Source organism: Odocoileus virginianus, chromosome 11 (assembly GCF_023699985.2).
Source record: "Odocoileus virginianus isolate 20LAN1187 ecotype Illinois chromosome 11, Ovbor_1.2, whole genome shotgun sequence".
In the NCBI taxonomy this organism is placed as follows: domain Eukaryota; kingdom Metazoa; phylum Chordata; class Mammalia; order Artiodactyla; family Cervidae; genus Odocoileus; species Odocoileus virginianus.
The window spans coordinates 17,295,886-17,316,357 of NC_069684.1; the positions used below are offsets into that span (position 1 = coordinate 17,295,886).

The following is a 20,472-nucleotide window of genomic DNA, read 5'->3' on the forward strand; positions in this document are numbered from 1 at the left end:
GAAAAAGTTGGCTTAAAGCTCAACATTCAGAAAACTAAGATCATGGCATCTGGTCCCATCCCTTCATGGGAAATAGATGGGAAAACAGTGGATGAACCTAGAGATTTGATGAACCTAGAGATTACCACATTAAGAGATTATCATACTAAGTAAAGTCAGTCTGAGAAAGACTAATAGCATATTATATCACCTATATGTGGAATATAAATAATTGATAAAAATGAACTTATATACAAAACAGACTTAGAGGAAACAAACTTACAGTTACCAAAGGGGAAAGCAGGGAAGGGATAAATTAGGAATCTGGAAATAAGAGATACACACTACTATATGAAAAACAGAGAAACTACAAGGACCTACTGGATAGCACAGGGAGCTACATCTAACCTCTAATTAAAAAGGATAGATAAGTATAATTGAACCACTTTGCTGTACACCTGAGATACTGTAAGTCAACTATACTTCAATTGTTTAAAAAACATTTTTAAGATCTTTTAAAAACAAAATGAGACAATTCTGTGAAGCCACCAGAGTTTGCCTACAGATCTCAGCTGACAAGTCCCCAATTCTGGGCCAAGGGCAGAGGCCTAGGGATGGGAGAGGGAGGAGGGCAGCCAGCAAAGTGCCCTCATACGCATGCGCGCTCAGTTGCTAAGTGATGTCTGACTCTTTGTGACCCCAAGGACTGTAGCCCATAGGGCTCCTCTGTTCACGGGATCTTCCAGGCAAGAATAGTGGAGTGGGTTGCCGTTTCCTTCTCCAGGGGATCTTCCCGACAAAGTGACTGAACCCGAGTCTTCTGCTTGGCAGGTGGATTCTTTTACCACTGAGCCACCAGGGAGACTCTAAAGTGTCCTCAGGAGAATGGAAATGCCAATGGTCCTTGTTCTCTTTCCTGAGAGCCCACCGTGGGTATCAGTTAGTTTGTATTAGACAGATATTGATTAAAGTAGGACCTCATGGAAATGCACGCAGTGGGAGAGACAGGCTGAAGGCGTCTCTTCAGTAGGCCCCCACTACGCCGACCACCTCACACCCTCCCCAGGCCGTCATTACTGTCACAGGGAACTGTCATTCTCAAACTTCACTGCAGCCTCAGAAGCACAAGGGAGCATGTGAAAAATACATATTCCTTCCTCCTGCCTCTGCAGCTGCTGAGTCGTTAGATCCAGGCAGAGCCCAGGAATCTGTAATTATATTAATTGCCCCTCAGCCGATTCCAAGATGGACCACACTCTGAGGGGCACTGAAAGAAAGCCCTCAATAAATACTTTTCTAGAGAATGATAAATTGAGGGAAAAATGAAGAGAGACCATTTTGGCTTGCCTAGTGCTAGCGGCTGCCACTGTGCCATCTCTGTCTAGCTGGGATTCCATTAAGGATTTGGCCTCCGGGGGATCCAGTGAAAAGTACCTGAAACAGCCACTGAGTCACCACCGCACCACCCCTGTTAATTTCTGCCCCTTGGTCCTCAGGCATGGGGTTGCCTCAGAACAGAGAGATCATAGCCCAAGGCTGCATGACACACCAGGCGCCTAAGGCCTCTGGCCAGGGATCAGAAATTAAACTGTGTATTAGAGTGGGCTAAAAGAAAGGCCAAGAGCCCTGAGCCAGCCTAATGGGTCTGCGTAGACAAAAGATCTGGAGACTGGCCTGGTGTGTGGTGTGAAATCCAGGCACTCGATCAGGAGGCAAACTTAGCATATTTGGAATCAACCCCAAACAGAAGGACATCTCTGGCTTGACAAATTATTAAGAAATCAAAATGGATATGAAAGAGTGGGAATATTTCAGGATGGAAGCAGCTATGGATGGAAATATGTGCGAGGAAGAAAGAAAATCACAGGTTTTTTTTTTTTTTTTTCCTTCCCCCATAGAGGGAGCCAGGGACTGGAAATAGTGGACCCTGGACTCTGGCCCAGCGGGCAGGACGCAGGCGGGAGGCATTGCAGGGTTTAGAGAGAGGACAAGTGATTCACATGAGAGCAGGCTGCCAAAGGCAGCAGCAGCAGCTACAAACATAAATGTGTTTTTTAAAAAAGAGACACTCTGAGGAGGAAAACAAGATGACGGAGTACAATGCAAGTGAGGAAGGTGGGCGGGCCTGGTAGGTTTCAGTCCCCAAAAGTTCCCCAAGTCCACGCCGGCCGAAGCGGGGCCGGGCGCCCAGGAGTGAAGTCTGGGAGGGCCCACGAGGTGAGCCACACCTTCTGGTCACAGCTTACTCTGCACGTGTGTGTGCACACACACCCTTCCCTCCCTCACTCACTCTCCCTCTATTGGGGGCAGTTCAAGCACCAAATTAGAAATCAGAACATTTGGCTTTAAAACTCACTTCCTACTTCCTCCATGCAATGAGACAGGCTTCTCAACTCATTCCACACACTGAATTTAGCCAGCAGATTCCAGAGTAACATTTGAAAAAGGGCCTATAATACATTTACTCCCTTTTCATTGTCTCTCCCCCACCTCTTTCCTTTCTTTGTTGTTGTTCAGTCACTCGGTCGTGGCGGATTCTTTGAGACCCCATGGACTGCAGCACGCTCCCGTCCTCCACTATCTCCTGGAGCTTGCAAAAACTCATGTCCACCAACTGGGTGACGTCATCCAACCATCTCATCCTCTGTCACCCCCTTCTCTTTCCTTCCTACCCAGGTCAAATTTCACTGTTCTGCTAAGGTCAGTCTCCTAATGCTCATTTCATTAGGCTCACCTGGCAAAACTACTCTGGTAAAAGTCAGCTCTGTAGATACGTCCTGCCTGAAGCTCAGGGGCCAAATGTGACCAGAGGAAAACACAGCACATTCACTGGTCTCACCTTCACCCCAGCAACACGAACCCCAAGTGGGTCCCAAATGCAGTCCAGCAGTTACAGCCCCACTCCACTCATTTCTCCATTCTCTGGAAAACTATTTCCACCTTCCCTCAAACTTCCAGCATTTCCCTTCTCCCACCCTCTGCTAAATGACCTGGCTTCCAATTTCACTGAGAAAATAGAAACAACAGGAGAAATTCCAGGAGCTCCCGCCACCCTACCCACATCCCAGCCTCTGAAGCCTCCCTCCGAGGACTACTGATGAACCATGAAGTTGGGTGCCAAGCCCAATCATCCACATGGGCTCTGCCGGGCTAGGAGCCCACCCCCTCTCACCTGCTTTAGAAGACTGCTCCACCAACTGTCCTCTCTCTCCACCGGCAATGATTTTCGTCTTGAAAGATTCATCCTCATCAGAAAGCAAATGGTGTTTCATCTACCTTTCCCTTTTTCTCTGCTCCTCTTTCAGCAAAACTCGCCACAATGAGTATGGCCATATCTCCAACCTTCTCTTAAACCTCCCCCAATCAGGCTTTTGCCCCTCCCACTGCCCTCTCCTGACCTCTGATGAATAATTCTGAGCACTTACTTAACCCATCCCTAGGCATCATTGGACTCAGCTGATCACTGCTACTTCCTCCTTTCTGCAGCCATCTCTTCCCTCGGCCTCCAGGACACCATCCCTCCCCAACCCCCTTCACTGCTCCCTCTCAGTTTTCTTGCTGATAACTCCTTAACTCACCCACATCTCAACACTGGAACTCAGCTCTCAAACCTCTTCCCTACGGTTAGATATTACCTTCCTTGATGGTTTATCCAGTCTTAGGGCTTTAAATACCATCTATTCACTGAAAACTCCCAATTTGTATCTCCAATCTAGGCTTCCACCCTGAATTCATTTATCCAACTCTCTCCGTACAACACCATTTAAGCATCTCAAATTCCTCATTCATGTCCCAACTCAATTCTTCATATTCTTCCCAATCTACTTCACCCCTCAGCCTTCATGGGACAGGGAAAGACTAACTTCCAGGATATACTTATCAATCCCTTTTAGTATTAGATAAGTCATACATGAACAGACATTGATGTCAGATTCCAGGTGGCATCTGTATTGGGTCGTGGACTCCTGCAAGGACATGGGAACAGGGTCATGCAGACAAGGATGCAGGCAGAAAAACAGCCTATACCAGAGCATGACTTACTGGTTACAGAAATCCACAAATTTTACCTACTGGATACCTTATCCTAGGTTAATTGGTACACCTTATCACTCTGACACCAGAAGATGGTGGTAGACTCCTGGCCCCTATTTGTCAAATGAGTTTTGAGTATGTTCTGTTCCCAGGGCATGTGGAGGAGGTGGTGATGAAAACTAAAGCAGAGATGAGTAGACACATTCCCCAGTCACATGGAACTCAGCACCAAACACATTCTCTGTAGATACCATAAAATCAGAGAAGCTTCAGGAAGCTGAAGATGGCAGTTTTCCACCAACCCTCGGATATGGTTTTATTCTTTCAACATGCTTATGCAGAACACACATAAGATAAATGCCAACAGGGTAAAAAGTGATTAGCTGTTAACTATTCAGCAACTATTAACTATATGCAGGTGGGAGAAGGCAACTTAAAAGCGAGTCATAGGACCAAAGGACTTCTGAGAATGAGGGAGACTCTCCTCTTCTCGCCAAAAGCCAGGAAAGAGTATTTTCTTTCCAGGAAAGGAATTTGTGATAGCTTTATGGTGATGTAAGGAGAGAGCTGGATAAACGAATTCAGAGTAGAAGTTTAAGCTGGAGACATAAATTTGGAATTTTCAGGGTATAGATCGTATTTAAAGTCCTAAGACTGGATAAACCATCAAAAAATCTCTCTTGTGGCAGCACAGAGCGCTGAAGCAGTCATAACAGATAAAGCTGGCGTGTACCTGCAAAGTCAGAGAAACAGCATGCCTCCAAGAACTATGCCGATCTGCATGAGTTATAGACACCAAGTGAGAAGAAAAACAGCTCAGTGAAAAACACAGATGAAATACAGATCAAAAGACTGGATTTGGGACTTCCCTGGTGGTCCAGTGGCTAAGACTCTGCTCCCTCAACACAGGGGGCATTGGATTCAATCCCTGATCAGGGAACTAGATTCCACATGCTACAACTAAAGATCTCACATGCCCCAACTAAGACCTGGTACAGCCAAATAAATAAATATTTCAAAAAATTGGACTTGAAGAGCACAGGTTGGAGTAATTGCAGCCACAGACTGGGAACTCCTGCAATCTGTATATTAGTCCTGATAACCACAAACAGCAGAGACCACAAAACCAGAGTCACAACAGAGAAACCCAACTCAGACCAAAATCAGCAGAAAGCCGGATCTGAGAGCCGCATCTCATTCAGGTGAAGAAGCTTAGAAGTTAATCCTGGAACCACAGTCATATTTGCAGAGTGAACTGCACTGAGCCAAGAGAGAAGACGGCACTGTCCTGGAGGACAAACACCCATCCAGAATCAGTTCAGATCAGTTGCTCAGTGGTGTCCAATTCTTTGTGGCCCCATAGACTGCAGCATGCCAGGCCTCCTTGTCCATCACCAGCTCCCAGAGCTTGCTCAAACTCATGTCCATCGCGTTGGTGATGCCATCCAACCATCTCATCTTCTGTCGCCCCCTTCTCCTCCTGCCCTCAATCTTTCCCAGCATCAAGGCTTTTGTAATGAGTCAGTTCTTTGCATCAGGTGGCCGAAGTATTGGAGCTTCAGCTTCAACATCAGTCCTTCCAATGAATATCCAGGACTGATTTCCTTTAGGATTGACTGGTTTGATCTCCTTACAGTCCAAGGGATTCTCAACAGTCATCTCCAGATTAAGAGACATGAAACAAATTAAACCAGTAAGAAGAGGGGAGAGTCTGCAAGTGGCGGAGACCTTTGCAGAGATAGTCAAAACAGGGAGAAGCAGCCAGCAGAACCGTAGACTGCTTTGCATCTTTCTACCACAAGAGGGAGGGACGCCAAGAATACAGTTGGAGGGTGACCAAACCAAGTTGAAATTCTGGGAAAACTAAATGGAGTTCAGCAAGCAGGACTCCAGGTTGCCCTGACAATGGGAACTCTCCCCCACCCTTACAATCAAGCAGGATAATGAGAAAGGCTACATGTAAATGAAGCTAACCAAAATCACCGGTGAAGCCATACAAGATCACAGGAAGCATTCAGGAAGGCTTTGTACAGCAGAAAAGGGATGCTATCACCAGGGAAGCATTTACAGTATATAGGAAAAGGTTAAACTGAGTCCACATGTTTGAGAGAGCTTCTGTATACAGTGTCAACCTGAAGGCACTCCTAATGGTTCAAGCGTAACCGGTGCCAATAAATCTTACATATTTGTTGTGACCATTAAATAGAGGAGACATTGGAATGGGAAAAAGGGGCTCTCTTTTCTTTGTGGCCTTTGTGAGGAAATACGGCAACTGGGTGAATTGGGCCTTTCCGGAATGAGTGGTAGAAAGGGAAATCAACCAGTTATATCTGCAACCTCTGAACAGTGGTGATAATAAAAGGCACCATGGCTGATTTTCCTCTATGGTGAAACATGCATACATACATACATACATTCATGTATTCAGAGTAGGGATTTCCCAGGTGGCACTAGTGGTAAAGAACCTGCCTGCCAATGCAGGAGACTTAAGAGAGCTGGCTTTGATCCCTGGGTTGGGAAGATCCCTTGGAGGAGGGCATGGCAACCCACTCCAGTATTCCTGCCTGGAGAATCCCATGGACAGAGGAGCCTGGTGGGCTACAGTCCATGGGGTTGCAAAGAGGCAGACATGACTGAAGGGACTTAGCATTCGCACAAGGCGACTTAGTCATTCACAGTTAACCCAGTAGTGTGTAACCAGTTCTAATACATATATAAAACTTTTTCATTTACAAAATCTTAAGTTAAAATTGAGAGAAAAAAATACTCAGGTATTGTTGGCATGGGCTACAAGAATCTGCAATTTTCCAGCCAAGATCCTAGGTACCTCTGATCTCATACTCTTAATGGGCATAAACAGGAAAGGAGTGGTAGGTGAATTAGTCTCCACTATTTAAATATTCTTTTCCCCATATCCTAGATCCTTTTTTAAATTTATTCTTTAATTGTGGGAAAATTGTATTATAATGTTGTGTTAGTATCTGCTGTACAACAAAAGAATTCAGCCATAATTATATTTATATATATATATATATATATATATATATCTCCTTTCTTGAGCCTCCCTCCCCTCCCCCTGACCCACACATCGAGGTCATCACAGAGCACCAGCCTGGGATTCCAGTGTTATACGACAACTTCTCACCAGCTATCTGTTTTACTCATGGTATGATATATATGTCAAAGCTACTTTCTCCATTCATCTCATTCTCTCCTTCTCCTATTGTGTCCACAAGTTCTGAATCCCCTTTCTGGTCCAAGCTGAATAGTTGAATTTGGGTAAATTAACAGTGTTAAAAAAACAAGACAACAGGTCCAAAACAGAGTCACTTACACTAAGCCCCATGTCATCAAACAAAAACTTTATTACAGTGTCAGTCTCTCCCACAAATGGGCTCTTAAACCAGGCAATCAGGAATCACCTGGTCAGTATGAATGAAGTTATCTGCCTGATAAAACCCTGCCATTCCCCTAAAGCAGCAGTTCCCAACATTTTTGGTACCAGAGACCAGTTTCGTGGAAGACAATTTTTCCCCAGGCTGGGGATGGTAGTGGGCTGGTTTGGGGATGATTCAAGTACACTACATTTATTGTGTACTTTATTTCTCTCATAATTACATAAGTTCCACCTGAGATCATCAGGCATTAGATCCTAGAGGTTGGGGACCCCTGCCTTAAAGGAAAGCGACCTTGCTACAACCAATCCACTCTTTACTAACTTCCTGGTCCAGTGCCCTTCTGCCTATAAAAGCCTTTCATTTTGTATAGCTCCTCAGCACTCCTTTCCAGATGTGAGATGGGATGCTGCCTCATTCATGAATGGTTGAATAATGTCAAAAACACTTTTAAAATCCACTGTTGAATTTTTTTTTTTTAACAAAAGCCTGTGTGATGTGATTCCCCCACATATTGTAAGCCCTACCCCCACCAGTATGAAGACACCCAGCTCTGAAACTTCCTTCAGCAGAAGACAACCCTAACTCTAGGATGTGTGTCCAGTTCCTATAAGAGAGCTCCACCTGGGCCATGCTCCACACCCCAGTTTCCTGCTCAAGGGAAGCTAGACTTGGCTGACTTCCTCTCTTCCTAGGGAGCCAGACTTTGTCCTTGCTCTACTGGCTAAAAATGGGATGCCTTTTCCATCCAGCTTCTCCTGAATCAAGGGGTAGATACTAGCCTCACTATGACCATTATCTCTGCCTGTGGGCTCTTGGCTCCATGCCCTCCCCCTAGATCCAAAGCTTTGGAAAGTGACGTCATTTCAAAGTGGGCATGAGTTCATTCTGCCCAATGAGCAGCCAGCCACTTTTTGGAAGCCAGTCCTACAGCTCAGTGAGTTCTCTTAAGCCTGGATCCAGACACAGGGGTAGCAGGAGGCCTTCAGTAAGCTGAAATTCAATGACTGATGGCCTGGAAGTCAGAGGTACTGTGTGTCTGAGGTCCTGGGAGCCCACGCAATGAAAGGTTTCAAAGGATCTGCCGTCTGACATCTTCTCCCTGCTTCCTCGGTAAAGCACACCTAGACAGGACAGCCAGTTCAGTGTCTCTGTGTGACCTCCATACCTAAGTTAGACAGACAACCAGAGAGAGGCTGGAATCTGAAGAGAGCGCCAGGAGCACAGAGGTCATGGCATTTTTTCTCCCTGTTTCCCCATGTGCCTAGCACATTGCTTGACACATCACAGATGCTCACAAATGTATGTTGAAAGAATTAATGAATGAATGAACAAAGGAACTAAACCAAGTGATGAGTGACCCCTGCTTATCTCAGTACCTTCTGAGTCTTGGCCCTGGAGGACCAACAGATCTCGCCTGTATCTTCAAATGCAACACTTCTCCTTTCGGGCTTTCAGTGCATTTATCACATCACTTAGGTGAGTCTACACATATAATTGAAAGCCATCCTGCCCAAAGCCCCACAAATGACACCAGCCACTGCGGGGCCCAGTGCTGTCATTTCCAGAGGCGCTTGGTTAATCTGAGTGACATGGCCTCAAGACAACCTTCACATCTCAAACGAGGAGTGACTGGCCTCATCAACCTTCTCTCTCTTCCCTCCTCCCTGCCACCCCCACATCTGGTAAGAATCCCAGAGTGTTCTCAAGGTTTTTCTAGGTCACACAGAACCCCTGGGCTTGCCAGGCATACGCTGGTCCTTGGGACTTCTTCACACCTCTCCAGATCTTCGACGGGAAAAGCCTGCGGCTCTTTTCTGCAAAGCCCCACCTGCCTTGCTCATGCCGCGTGGGGATGGGTCCAAGTTAATGATGCACATTTACTAGGCACCTACTTATATGGGCCTTATACGGACCGTGGCTCTTTCTCCATGACAATCTGGTTGAGTCTCTCCTGAGACAGCATTTCTTTTCCTTCCAGTATAGATAATGTCCCGAAGTCATTCTAAAGGGGGCTTTTTGTAAATCACCCCATGTCCCATCCATTATGTTTATATGGATACGAGAATCAGGTTAGAAGGAATATGAGGGTGCCTTAGGGTAAAGAAGGCTAGGGGAGGGCAAGTGAGATGATGATTGCTCCAAACGGATGTGCCCTAGGGTGGGATGGCTGGGAGGCATAGGAAAGTACAAACCTTTATGAACACCTGTTTACAAAGACAATTTGCCCAAATTGCTTTGCCTCTCAAGGCTCCCCTAAGCATCAAACCACACAACTCTCTACTCTTTCATTTTAGAACTTAGACTCTGCACTGCTGCTGCTAAGTCATTTCAGTCGTGTCCGACTCTGTGCGACCCCATAGACGGCAGCCCACCACGCTCCCCCATCCCTGGGATTCTCCAGGCAAGAACACTGGAGTGGGTTGCCATTTCCTTCTCCAATGCATGAAAGTGAAAAGTGAAAATGAAGTCTCCCAGTCGTGTCCGACACTTAGTGACCCCATGGACTGCAGCCCACGAGGCTCCTCCGTCCATGGGATTTTCCAGGCAAGAGTACTGGAGTGGTATGCCACTGCCTTCTCCGAGACTCTGCACTTATACCTTTCATAACTTATTAAGATCAGACTCTGGGAGGTAGAAGACACTTCAGTAGTCACCCTAACTTCTGTCCTCAAGCAGGGATCCCCAAACATCCCAGACAGGCAGCTAGACAGCCTTGTCTTATGCATCAACTTACAACCTTCCCAATGTGGCTGATCACAGGAACCACCAGAAGCACGTGTAAAACATATAGCTCAGCTCACCACCACCACATGAAATCAAATCTCCAAAGGGCCTGTGAATCAGAATTTTTAACAAGCATCCCCAGTGAATCTTACAACTAAGCATGTTTCTTACATGCATGTAATGCAATGGTTCTTGAGAGTGACTACATATTAGAATCAGCTAGGAAGCTTTAAAAAAAAAATCAATGACAGGTCTTTACCCCGAGCTATTCCTACTTAATTAGTCTGGAGTAGAGCCCAGGTGGTGTACATTTTTAAAGCTCCCTCCCAGCTGATTCCAGTGCGAGGCCAGAATTGAGAACTACTAGAACATCTTTCCAGACCAATAGTAAGTTCTTTAAAGACAGCAACCAAGGAACCTATAACTCTTGGTACCCCTCACTCAATCCTACCACCACATCAAACCAGTAGCAAAACATACTCTATAATGGCTGAGCTGATCTGATTTAACTAGCATTGTTCACCCACCAAATATGGCATGTAATTTCCTAACTCTATTAAGAAGCTGTGTGCTTAGCAAGAGGGCAAAAACAGAGGCATAGAAACTTCTAAGCCTACCATAGTTGAGTCCACACACACACATGCACACCCCCATACACATTTCCAATCTTTCCTTTCCCCCGGCTAACCAACCCCAACCAAGCCAGGAGCCTAATTCCATGATCCTTCCCTTCTGCTCCGGCCCCTCACCAGCTCTACTCACATTGTACAACACGGTGGTCCACCCTTCCATGGTGATGCACTGGAAGACAGTCAGCACGGCAAAAAGGATGTTATCAAACTGGGTGATCCCATCATTGGGGCCAATCCAGTCCCGGCATTCATAACCAGCTGGGCAGCCCTGCACGCCACATGGGTGAGGGGGGTCAAATCCTTCTAGAATACCTGCAGACACATTTGGAGGGTGGGGGATAAACCATGTGATGTTTCACATGAGCTGCAAATAACCCCAGGAGACCACAGCATGCATTTCTATTTCCCACAAGAAGGTCTATCCTCCTTGTCTCCAGCTCCTACCCCTACACGTCACAGCTCACAAACTCTAATGTGTTCAACCCAGTGTTTCCCAACCTGCTCTGAAAATGAAGCCTCCTCCACACATCCCCCCACCCCCACTTTCTGCAGGTCACATCTTCTACCCTCTCCTGAGCTCCACAGGAATTTACAGGACTGGGTATCACCCAGAAGGGTCTGAGTTGAAGGCAAAATCTTAAGTGATTTTCTAACTTCAGACTCCAGGATGGCTCCCCTGTTGTTTCTGGGTTCCTTGGGAACAATTATAAACCACAGTCCCTTTCGTGGGTCTTAACTCCTTGTTTTTCTGGCCAAAATTCCTCGTTTGGAATAAGACAAAAATTAAAACAAATCCAACATGGACGATGTCCTTTAAAGATTCTTTTCATAAAAACATCATAGCTAATTGGGCTCATTCAACCTCTCCCTGCCATCTTTCCTCCTAAAGCAGTCTACTCAACTTGAACAAACAAGATACAGAGACAAGAAAGTGAGATCTTGTATACCTCGCTAATTTAACCACTGCCAAGTCATGCTCAGAACTCACTCAGTTCTTCCACACTATGCATGGTTGACAGCAGAGTGGGGGAATGTCATGAGCTTGAGCATAGGGAGAAAACGGCCCTGAGATCTGAAGGGCCCCAGGTCTGACTTCAGACTCCTGAGGCCTTTCTGGCTGTGGGCCAGAGAGTCCCCTGTACAAAGAGTAATTTTTCAGGCATATGGTTTTTGACATGCCTCCTGATAGCCTTCTACAGAGGGATGGGGCAGCTGAGACCTTCTATTTGAAACAGACTATAAACCTAAGAGGTTATTTGCTTTGCAATATCAGTGTGCAATGGGGATCTTTAGGCTGGTTGTACCTCATAAAGCTGATGACTAGGAAGCCTCTGCTTCTAATTCTAGGGTTGGGATAGGACATACTTTGTTTTCCAATTAGCCTCCAAATATCCTAAAATTACCCCCATGACCAAAGGAGAGAGGAAGGGAAGAAGGAGAAGCCAGCAAATAGTGACCCTACCTGAATTGTTCATGAAGCACGCTCGGTGCAACTTTCCACTGTAGAACTCCAAGCCGATGATAGCAAACATCAGGATAGCAAAGAAGAGCAGAAGGCCAATCTGCAGAAGAGGCACCATAGCCTTCATGATGGACTTCAACACAATCTGTAGGCCTGGAAGGAAAGAAAGAGAATGATGAACGGAGCCCTCACTTAGCACCCCAACAGGGCAGGCTGTGTACCCTCTCCTAGGAGAAAGGGCCAAGTCTTTGAGGGAAAAGGACCACTGGTCCTGAGATGAGAAAATGATTCACAAAGGGATAACCAAGACATGTCAAGCCAAAGACTGCCATCACCCCTCCCCAGAGGAATCAACCCCTTGCTCCTCTTCACTTATTCCCTGATCACTTACATGCGTATTACCCTTCCCTTATTCATTTCACCCACACTGTCTTCTGGATTCTTCTTACAGATGAAACCTACTAGAATGTGTTTCCTTCCCAAAGGGAATTAGGCCTTATCTTACTAGGTTGTAAGTCTGGAAGAACAAGGACAAAGTTCATCTTTCCCGTGACTCTTATCTCAGACCCAGCTCTCCCATTCATTGTCATGGAAGCACAATTAGTACAACCACTATTCATAAAATACTGCATCCTTGGACCCAAAAGTTGCACTTCTAGGATTCTAGTCTAAGAAAATAATCAGGGATCTGAATAATATTTAAGTCAAAAGACATTTGTTACCACACTATTTCTATTTAGGGGAAAAAAAAAACGAAAGAAAAAAAAAGCTGAAAATAACCTAAATGAATAGTAATGTAGAAAGGACTACCCAAGTCATGGACAGTATAAGAAAGAATATAAGACAGATTTCAAAGTCATACTTTTGAAGAATTATTAGTGTGAGGGAAATCAAATGTGCATGATGGGATCCAAAATCAAAAATACATTATGATCCCACATACATTAAAATGCACAGGAAAAAAATGAATGAAAAAATATGCTAAAATGTTAACAAAATTGATTTCTGAGTGACAGGATAATGGGTACTCTTCATTTTCAATTTTGTATTGTTTCCTTTCCACATTTTCTGTAAAGATCTTTCATTATCTTTTAAATGTGAAAAAATTTGATAAATTTTAAAATGGAAGATAATGCCAGATTGCTGCAGGTCCTCTCTTTACTACTGCAGGGGCTTCCTCTCTGGGGAAACTACTTCTTGCTTATCCCTGGATCTGGTTGAGGACACAACAGAAAAGCTCTTAGCAGAGGAGGAAGAGGAAAGACGGATGCTCACTAGGTATCCCCGACACGAGCTTCAGGGGCCTCAGGACACGCACAGCCCGGAGGGTCCTCAGGTCCACATGGGTGTTGAAGTGGGTTCCCGCAGTAGCCAGGATGCTGCAGATGGAGACACAGAGGGTCAAGGTTACCACAGTCTGGTTTTCTCCCCTAGCTCCATGGGGAGTAGGGTAAGCTGGGTTAGAGCAGGATCAGCCTGGAAAGCGCACAGAGCTGATGCCAGCTGCGCGTGGGCGCACCTGAGCTTGGGTGAATCACCAGTGATTCCAAGCGAGATTAAATTTAGTCACATCAGGGTTTCACTCTGCAAAGGAGGAAAACTGATCATCACATTGGAATCTTAGTTTCAAATCATTAGTAAAACACGAGGTCCCCAGCATCTGTCTCATTCTTGCCCCGAAACCATGTTCCCAACCCTCCTCTAAGTCTTGCCAATTACCTTCCCCTCTCTCCAGACCGTAATGCTGGGAAAGACTGAAGGCAAAAGGAGAAAGGGCCGGCACAGGATGAGGTTAGATGGCATCACGGACTCAGTGAACATGAATTTGAGCAAACCCTGGGAGACAGCAAAGGACAGAGAAGCCTGGCATGCTGCAGTCCACGGGGCTGCAAAGAGTTGGCCACGACTTTATGACTGAATAATAACAACTTTCCAATCTATCAAAGCCCTCACATTTTTTATTTAAAATTTTCTTAGAATTCCCTGTTTCCTATCTCCTTCGGGAAATTTTTCTGGATTAACTGCAGTAAAGGAATAACTCATTCTTCTTTACCTTGACACTTAGAATTTTCACCAACAAAATCAATCATACTGATGCTTATACTTCGGGAATAGCATCACTGGTCCCCATAGAGTATTTTTATAATTGCCCCCAAATCACTGCCTGAGCTGGATTTGGTTTCTTTGTTTCCACTTTTCTACTTCCACAGCCATATGCAGAAACAGACACACACAAAACAAAAATCCATAACAATCCTATTAGATTGTGTACACCAAGTACCTTGTCTTGAGGAGACAATTTATTTCATATAATCCCATGACATTGCAGGTACTTTGGAGAGACGAAGACACTTAAGTATTTATGACAGACACAGCAGAAGACTAAGAATCAGAAGAACTGGGTTTCAGTCCTGACTCATGCACTTGAGAACTGGGTGCCTTGAGGCCAGTCAACCTCTATGAGCCTCACTACACTCATCTACAAACTGGGGGAGTACCATGGCCTACTTACAAAAATAAAATGACATGGCATTGAATATTATGAGTGTTCTCTAAACTTTAATGTGCAAAGTAGACATTATACTTAACAAACTAGACATTATATCTAGCACAAATGTTAATAATATTGCTTTAACAATTTTGTCTAATTTTAGTGTTCCTTGTATAGGATCGTTCTTTTTCTTCCTTACAACTTCCAGGACAATTTCAGCTATATGGAACTGCTAAGGAATGAGTCATTCAGAAAACTGACTTTTCTATACAGCAAAAGGGTGGCAAGAATGGTTTATTTCATTTAATTATTTTCAGTGGAATCTCTCCAAAATATTTCAAGGACTGAAGAAGATACCTTGAAGTTCCTTTAAAACGTGAACAAAAGGCTTATGTTGTATTATCTTGAGAATGCACATATGAGATCAACAGGCACAAATTACACAGATCCAGATTATAATCATTAGTAGTAACTTTGAAACAAGCAGTGCTAGCCAACAAGTGGGCTGCTTTATGTGGTAATGACTTTCTAACATTAAAAGTATTCAAGAACAGAGCAGAAGAACCCTCTTAATGAAGGAAAGAGGGTTCCAACATTGGGTTGAAGGTTATTTAAATAGCCAATAGAGATTTCTTTTAAGATTCCACTGCACTGTTTATAATAGCCAGGACATGGAAGCAACCCAGATGCCCATCAGCAGATGAATGGATGAGGAAGTTGTGGTACATATACACCATGGAATATTACTCAGCCATTAAAAAGAATTCATTTGAATCAGTTCTAATGAGATGGATGAAACTAGAGCCCATTATACAGAGCAAAGTAAGCCAGAAAGATAAAGACCATTACAGTATACTAACACATATATATGGAATTTAGAAAGATGGTAACGATAACCCTATATGCAAAACAGAAAAAGAGACTCAGATGTATAGAACAGACTTGTGGACTCTGGGAGAAGGCGAGGGTGGGATGTTTCAAGAGAACAGCATTGAAACATGTATATTATCTAGGGTGAAACAGATCACCAGCCCAGGTTGGGTGCATGAGACAAGTGCTCGGGCATGGTGGACTGGGAAGACCCAGAGGGATCGGGTGGAGAGGGAGGTGGGAGGGGGGACTGGGATGGGGAATACATGTAAATCCATGGCTAATTCATTTCAATGTATGACAAAAACCACTGCAATGATGTAAAGTAATTAGCCTCCAACTAATAAAAATAAATGGAAAAAAAAAAAAAGATTCCATAACTATGTTGATCCAACCTCAAAATAAGAACTAGAAAGAAAGCTTAGTCTCAAAAGCATCTTAGGAGCTAGGCAAGCTTCACACGTTTTCTCTGTCTTTTCCAACCCAAACTTCCATCAGCTCATCTGAAAATAAGGAGCTTTTGATTCTATCTTCCAAGGCAAAAGAAAGACACTAAGGAGGGGACTGATGTAATCTCTAATAAGTAGGGAAAAAAACTAGAGAGAACAAGGAGAAACATGGACAACAGAACTGAAAATCAGGACAGAAATTTAAAAAATAAAGGAAAGGAAGGAAAGAGAAGCTTCAGGAATAGGTATAGTTAGAGAGAATCAGAACCCCATGAAAATGGGGTCAATGCTCCCCTGATCCTGCTTACAGGGAAAGCCCACTGTATTCTCAGTCTTTGGAGGGGCACACACGGAGGCTGCTTTCCCTCTGGTTTGCTGTCTTACAAACACAGTGAGTAATCTGCCCCGTTCAGAAACCAGGATTCTGTTTCCTAGGATACCCAGATACACACGAGATGCTCTTTCACATCATAAGAAAGGCCACTGAAAATGAAAGTCTCCTCCCCAACTCTGAGATGAACAAGAGACATGTTGGAACATGGAGGTAGGAAGTCAAGGATGCTATTAAAAGGCAGGAAGGCACAGGTAAAGAAAGGAAGAAAAAATGGCAGAGGGAGCGGAGAATGGGAGGATGGGGGTGGTGAGCAGTCAAAGGAAACGTGGAGGTGAAAGTAGGAAAGGCGATGAGAAGAAACAAGAGTTGGTGGAGAAGCAACTGTCAGATAATCACGGATGATGACGTGGGAAAGGGGAGAAAAGTAAAGCTAATGTCAAAAAGAGAAGCAGCCGGCCATGAGATGTGTCCAGACGCCCTTTACCAAGTGCAGCCCTTGGCTGAACCAACGTCTCCCCAGGCCTCCAAAACCCTTCGTTCTTCAGGCAGGGTCGTGCACCTATGGCCCTGTGCCCCCTCCTGGCCCTGAGACTTTCTTCTCTTTCATCCAGTGCCGGAGTGCTGTCAACTGAACCTCTGGCTGATACACATTTGCCACTGGCTTTCTCCTAGTATTCAAACCATCCTGAGGGCAGGGATCACAATCTGGCTCCCCCATCCATCTGTAAGAAGCAACAGCAATGGGCTGCAAAAGATAACTAAGGAAAAGGGCCCTATTCTGAGCTCCCATAAAATTCTGTCCCCACGACTGTCACTGCCCTTACCACATCCTAGAGGAAGCCTCTGTTTTCTCACCTGCCTCCCCTCTGAGACCCAGAATATCTCAGGTGGAGACACTGTCTTCCTCATTTCAACATGCCCAACACCCAGCCCAGGGTCTAGCAAGGAAAAGGTGCTCAATAAATGCTCAAGGAATTGAACTGCACTGAGGAAATCAATAACTGTGTTAAAACTGAGATCAAATGAACAGAAATACCACAGAAACCCTAGAAATTATCAATGAAGAGATCAGAGCCAGTTTGCTACCCAAACCCATGCCTGTTTGAGCATACAGGAGAGCACTGGAAATCTGTCCTCAAGCATTTTAGAGTCTAATGACAAGCTTCCGAGGTACTGCTAAGACACGTGCTCTCAAACAGACCCCCCAGGACAGGATCAGTCCAGCCCTCAGTGGGGGAGTCAGAGATGGAGGGGGCAAGGGAGGAAGACTCAAAATGCAAAGACCTGTCTCCTAGCAAAACCCAAGTTCTGAAGGTTACTCAGCTCAACTCTGAGTCTCGTCCAGAGGAGGCCTATGCGAGAGGCTCCAGGAAAGTGAACCATAGGAAAAACGCCCTGGCCCTCAGTCTAGTAGAAGGAGACACACAGAAATGTAATGACTATAATTCATCGCAAAGAGTGTCATAACACAGGTGTTTACAAAATGCCACGAGAACGGGAAACACTGCGATGACCAATACAGAACTTACCATCTGAGAGCACTTTCCAATATGTTATCTCATTAAATCCTCCAAAATATCCTGATGTTACTATCCATTCCATTTCACAGGGGAGGTAACTGAGGCGCAGAAGAAAATGAAATTGCTAATAAAAGGCAAGACCAGGCATTAAAGTCAGTTCTCTTGTGAGATCAAAGCCAATCCTTTTCCCTCTCTACCATTATACCGGCAGCATCTTCTGGGTCCCCGGCAGCTCCACTGTTCCATAGTCCAGTGCTTTGCTAAAAATACCAAGGTCACAGAGTTTGGTCCCCAAACAAGCCAGAGAATTTGGCTTCCTTCATTCCAAGGCCACACACTGCTAACTCCCACAGACTTGACTGCATCACTCTCAGGACCAGCAGGGTATGAGGCTCCTTGAGCCCCAGGTGGTGACCGCCGCAGCATCTAAACAAACACACAGGATGGGACAGGTGCTCCACAAGGTCAGAGCAAGGCCCCGGAGGAGGAGTCCAGTTCCAAGTTAATAAAAGCTAAGCTCTCCGCCATCCTAAGAGGCACAGGTGTGCACTCTTAAGGAGCAGAGGCTGTGTTCTTCACTTCTTTTGTCACCATGAGCATAGAACCTGGTGGAGAGCTCTGGACACAGAGGTCTTAATTGCTACTTGATCTCCAAGGCCGAGGACAGTCAGTGAGCAAACAAACCCCTGACCAGCATCAGCACAGACACTGTGCTCTACACGCTATGAATGTGCCAAAACTGTTTCCTGATGAATGTCAGGGCTCAGCCCTACCTTGAACATTTTCACTTGTAGGCGTCCGCAGGTAAAAGAGTGGAGGCTGATATGAGCCTGAGGGTGTGATCTGACCTTCACCCAGTGGCACAGCGCAGATGATGATGGAATGATGCTTTGGACAATTACAACCAAGCGCCCCTTCCCAAGTCGTCACCTGAAGATTTCCGCAACCCTGCCTTCCTTGTGACCATAGGGTTCTGTCTCAATCTCCTGGTCAGTCCAAGTCTAGCAGTCTCTGCACATGCATATTTCACTGTACCCCCCCCCCCCCCCCGGTGGCTCAGATGGTAAAGACTCTGCCTGCAATGCGGGAGACCTGGGTTCTGTCCCTGGGTAGAGAAGATCCCCTGGAGAAGGGAATGGCAACCCACTCCAGTATTCTTGCCCGGAGAATCCCATGAACAGAGGAGCCTGGAGGGCTACAGTCCATGGGGTTGCAAAGAGTCAGAAGACTGAGTGACTGATACTTTCACTCTCCCATAGCCAAAAGCGCCCCAAGTGAAGGGAAAGTTGCTCAGTTGTGTCCAACTCTTTGTGTCCCCATGGACTATACATTATCTAGGCCAGAATATTGAAGTTGGTAGCCTTTCCCTTCTCCAGGGAATCTTCCCAACCCAGGGATCGAACCCAGGTCTCCCACATTGCAGGTGGATTCTTAACCAGCTGAGCCACAACGGAAGCCCAAGAACACTGGAGTGCGTAGCCTATCCCTTCTCCAGCAGATCTTCCTGACCCAGGAATCGAACCAGGGTCTCCTGCATTGCAGGTGGATTCAAGTGCCCCAAAGCACTGTGCAAATATTACACTAAAAATGACTTGCTGCTTCTCTGAAATTCAAATTTAGGTAGGCATCTCATGTACCTCTCTACTTCAGTGGTGGTGGCGTGAGCGTCAAATGATCAACTGAGGAGACTCCTTCTCCAGGGTTGCCTCATCCCTAAATAAACATTCAAGCTCTCTTCTAAGAAGAGACCCAAGTCAGAGTGTCAGCACCAGGCAGAAAATTCCCTCCTGCACTCCAGAAATCACTGATTTTGGCTCTGACCATATAGGTCCCAAGGAAGAACCTCATTAGCATTTGAAAGTCAAGTTGTTCATATGTAGGCAAAAAGATTGATGAACAGTAGCAAAAGAGATTAGGTACTTATCCAGCCCATATTAAGGGGAGACCAGGAGGATGCGGGAAGGCACAGATTTCAAGTTGGATTCCAACCCAGAGTTGAGTCAGGATATCATTTCCTTGGGAAGTCAATAGAAATGAGTTGCTTTGTTCACTTAAAAGTGTTCCCTAGGCAGTTGGCTTCTTTATCTCTTTTTACTATTTTACCTCCAATGAGGCATCAAAGTCCACCCTATCCTTCCTCTTCTGCATCTCTTGGATCTACCTTTTACTCTCCAGCCTCCCTCTGGCCTAGACTGACCTTCTCATGCCATCTCTCCCCTGCCGCTTCAGCGTCCAGATGAAATCCTGCCCATCCTTGAAAAAGAGACTTGAAGTAGGATTCTGAGAAAGTAGTTGAGCACATGCTCTCCAGTCGGACTGGCGGGTTTTAAATACCAGTTCTCTCACTCACACCAGCTGTCTGGCCTTATGCAAAATTGTCTCTCTTAGCTTTGGTTTTCTTATCTGTAAAATGGGGCCAGTGCCTCTCTAAGAAGGTTGATGTTGTTTAAAAGAGGCTACTTGTAGTTCTTCGCACAGTGCTGATTTACCATGTAGGGTTCCTGGTTGTAAGCAACAGAAATAAATGTTAGCTTTCTTAAGCAAACAAATCCTAAACAAGTATACTGAGAAGATATCAGGA

General features: G+C 45.3%; 1 protein-coding gene across 1 annotated transcript in view; it reads right to left on the reverse strand.

Annotated features, from left to right (window-relative positions):
- Positions 1-20,472, reverse strand: part of CACNA1E (calcium voltage-gated channel subunit alpha1 E) — a 520,667-nt gene that overhangs the window by 214,595 nt on the left and 285,600 nt on the right. Inside the window, exons 6-8 of the mRNA XM_020908964.2 lie at positions 13,503-13,606; positions 12,228-12,380; positions 10,896-11,077 (exon numbers count right to left, since the gene is read on the reverse strand). Coding sequence (XP_020764623.2) covers positions 10,896-11,077; positions 12,228-12,380; positions 13,503-13,606 — 439 coding nt within the window. The remainder of the gene's footprint in view (positions 1-10,895; positions 11,078-12,227; positions 12,381-13,502; positions 13,607-20,472) is intronic.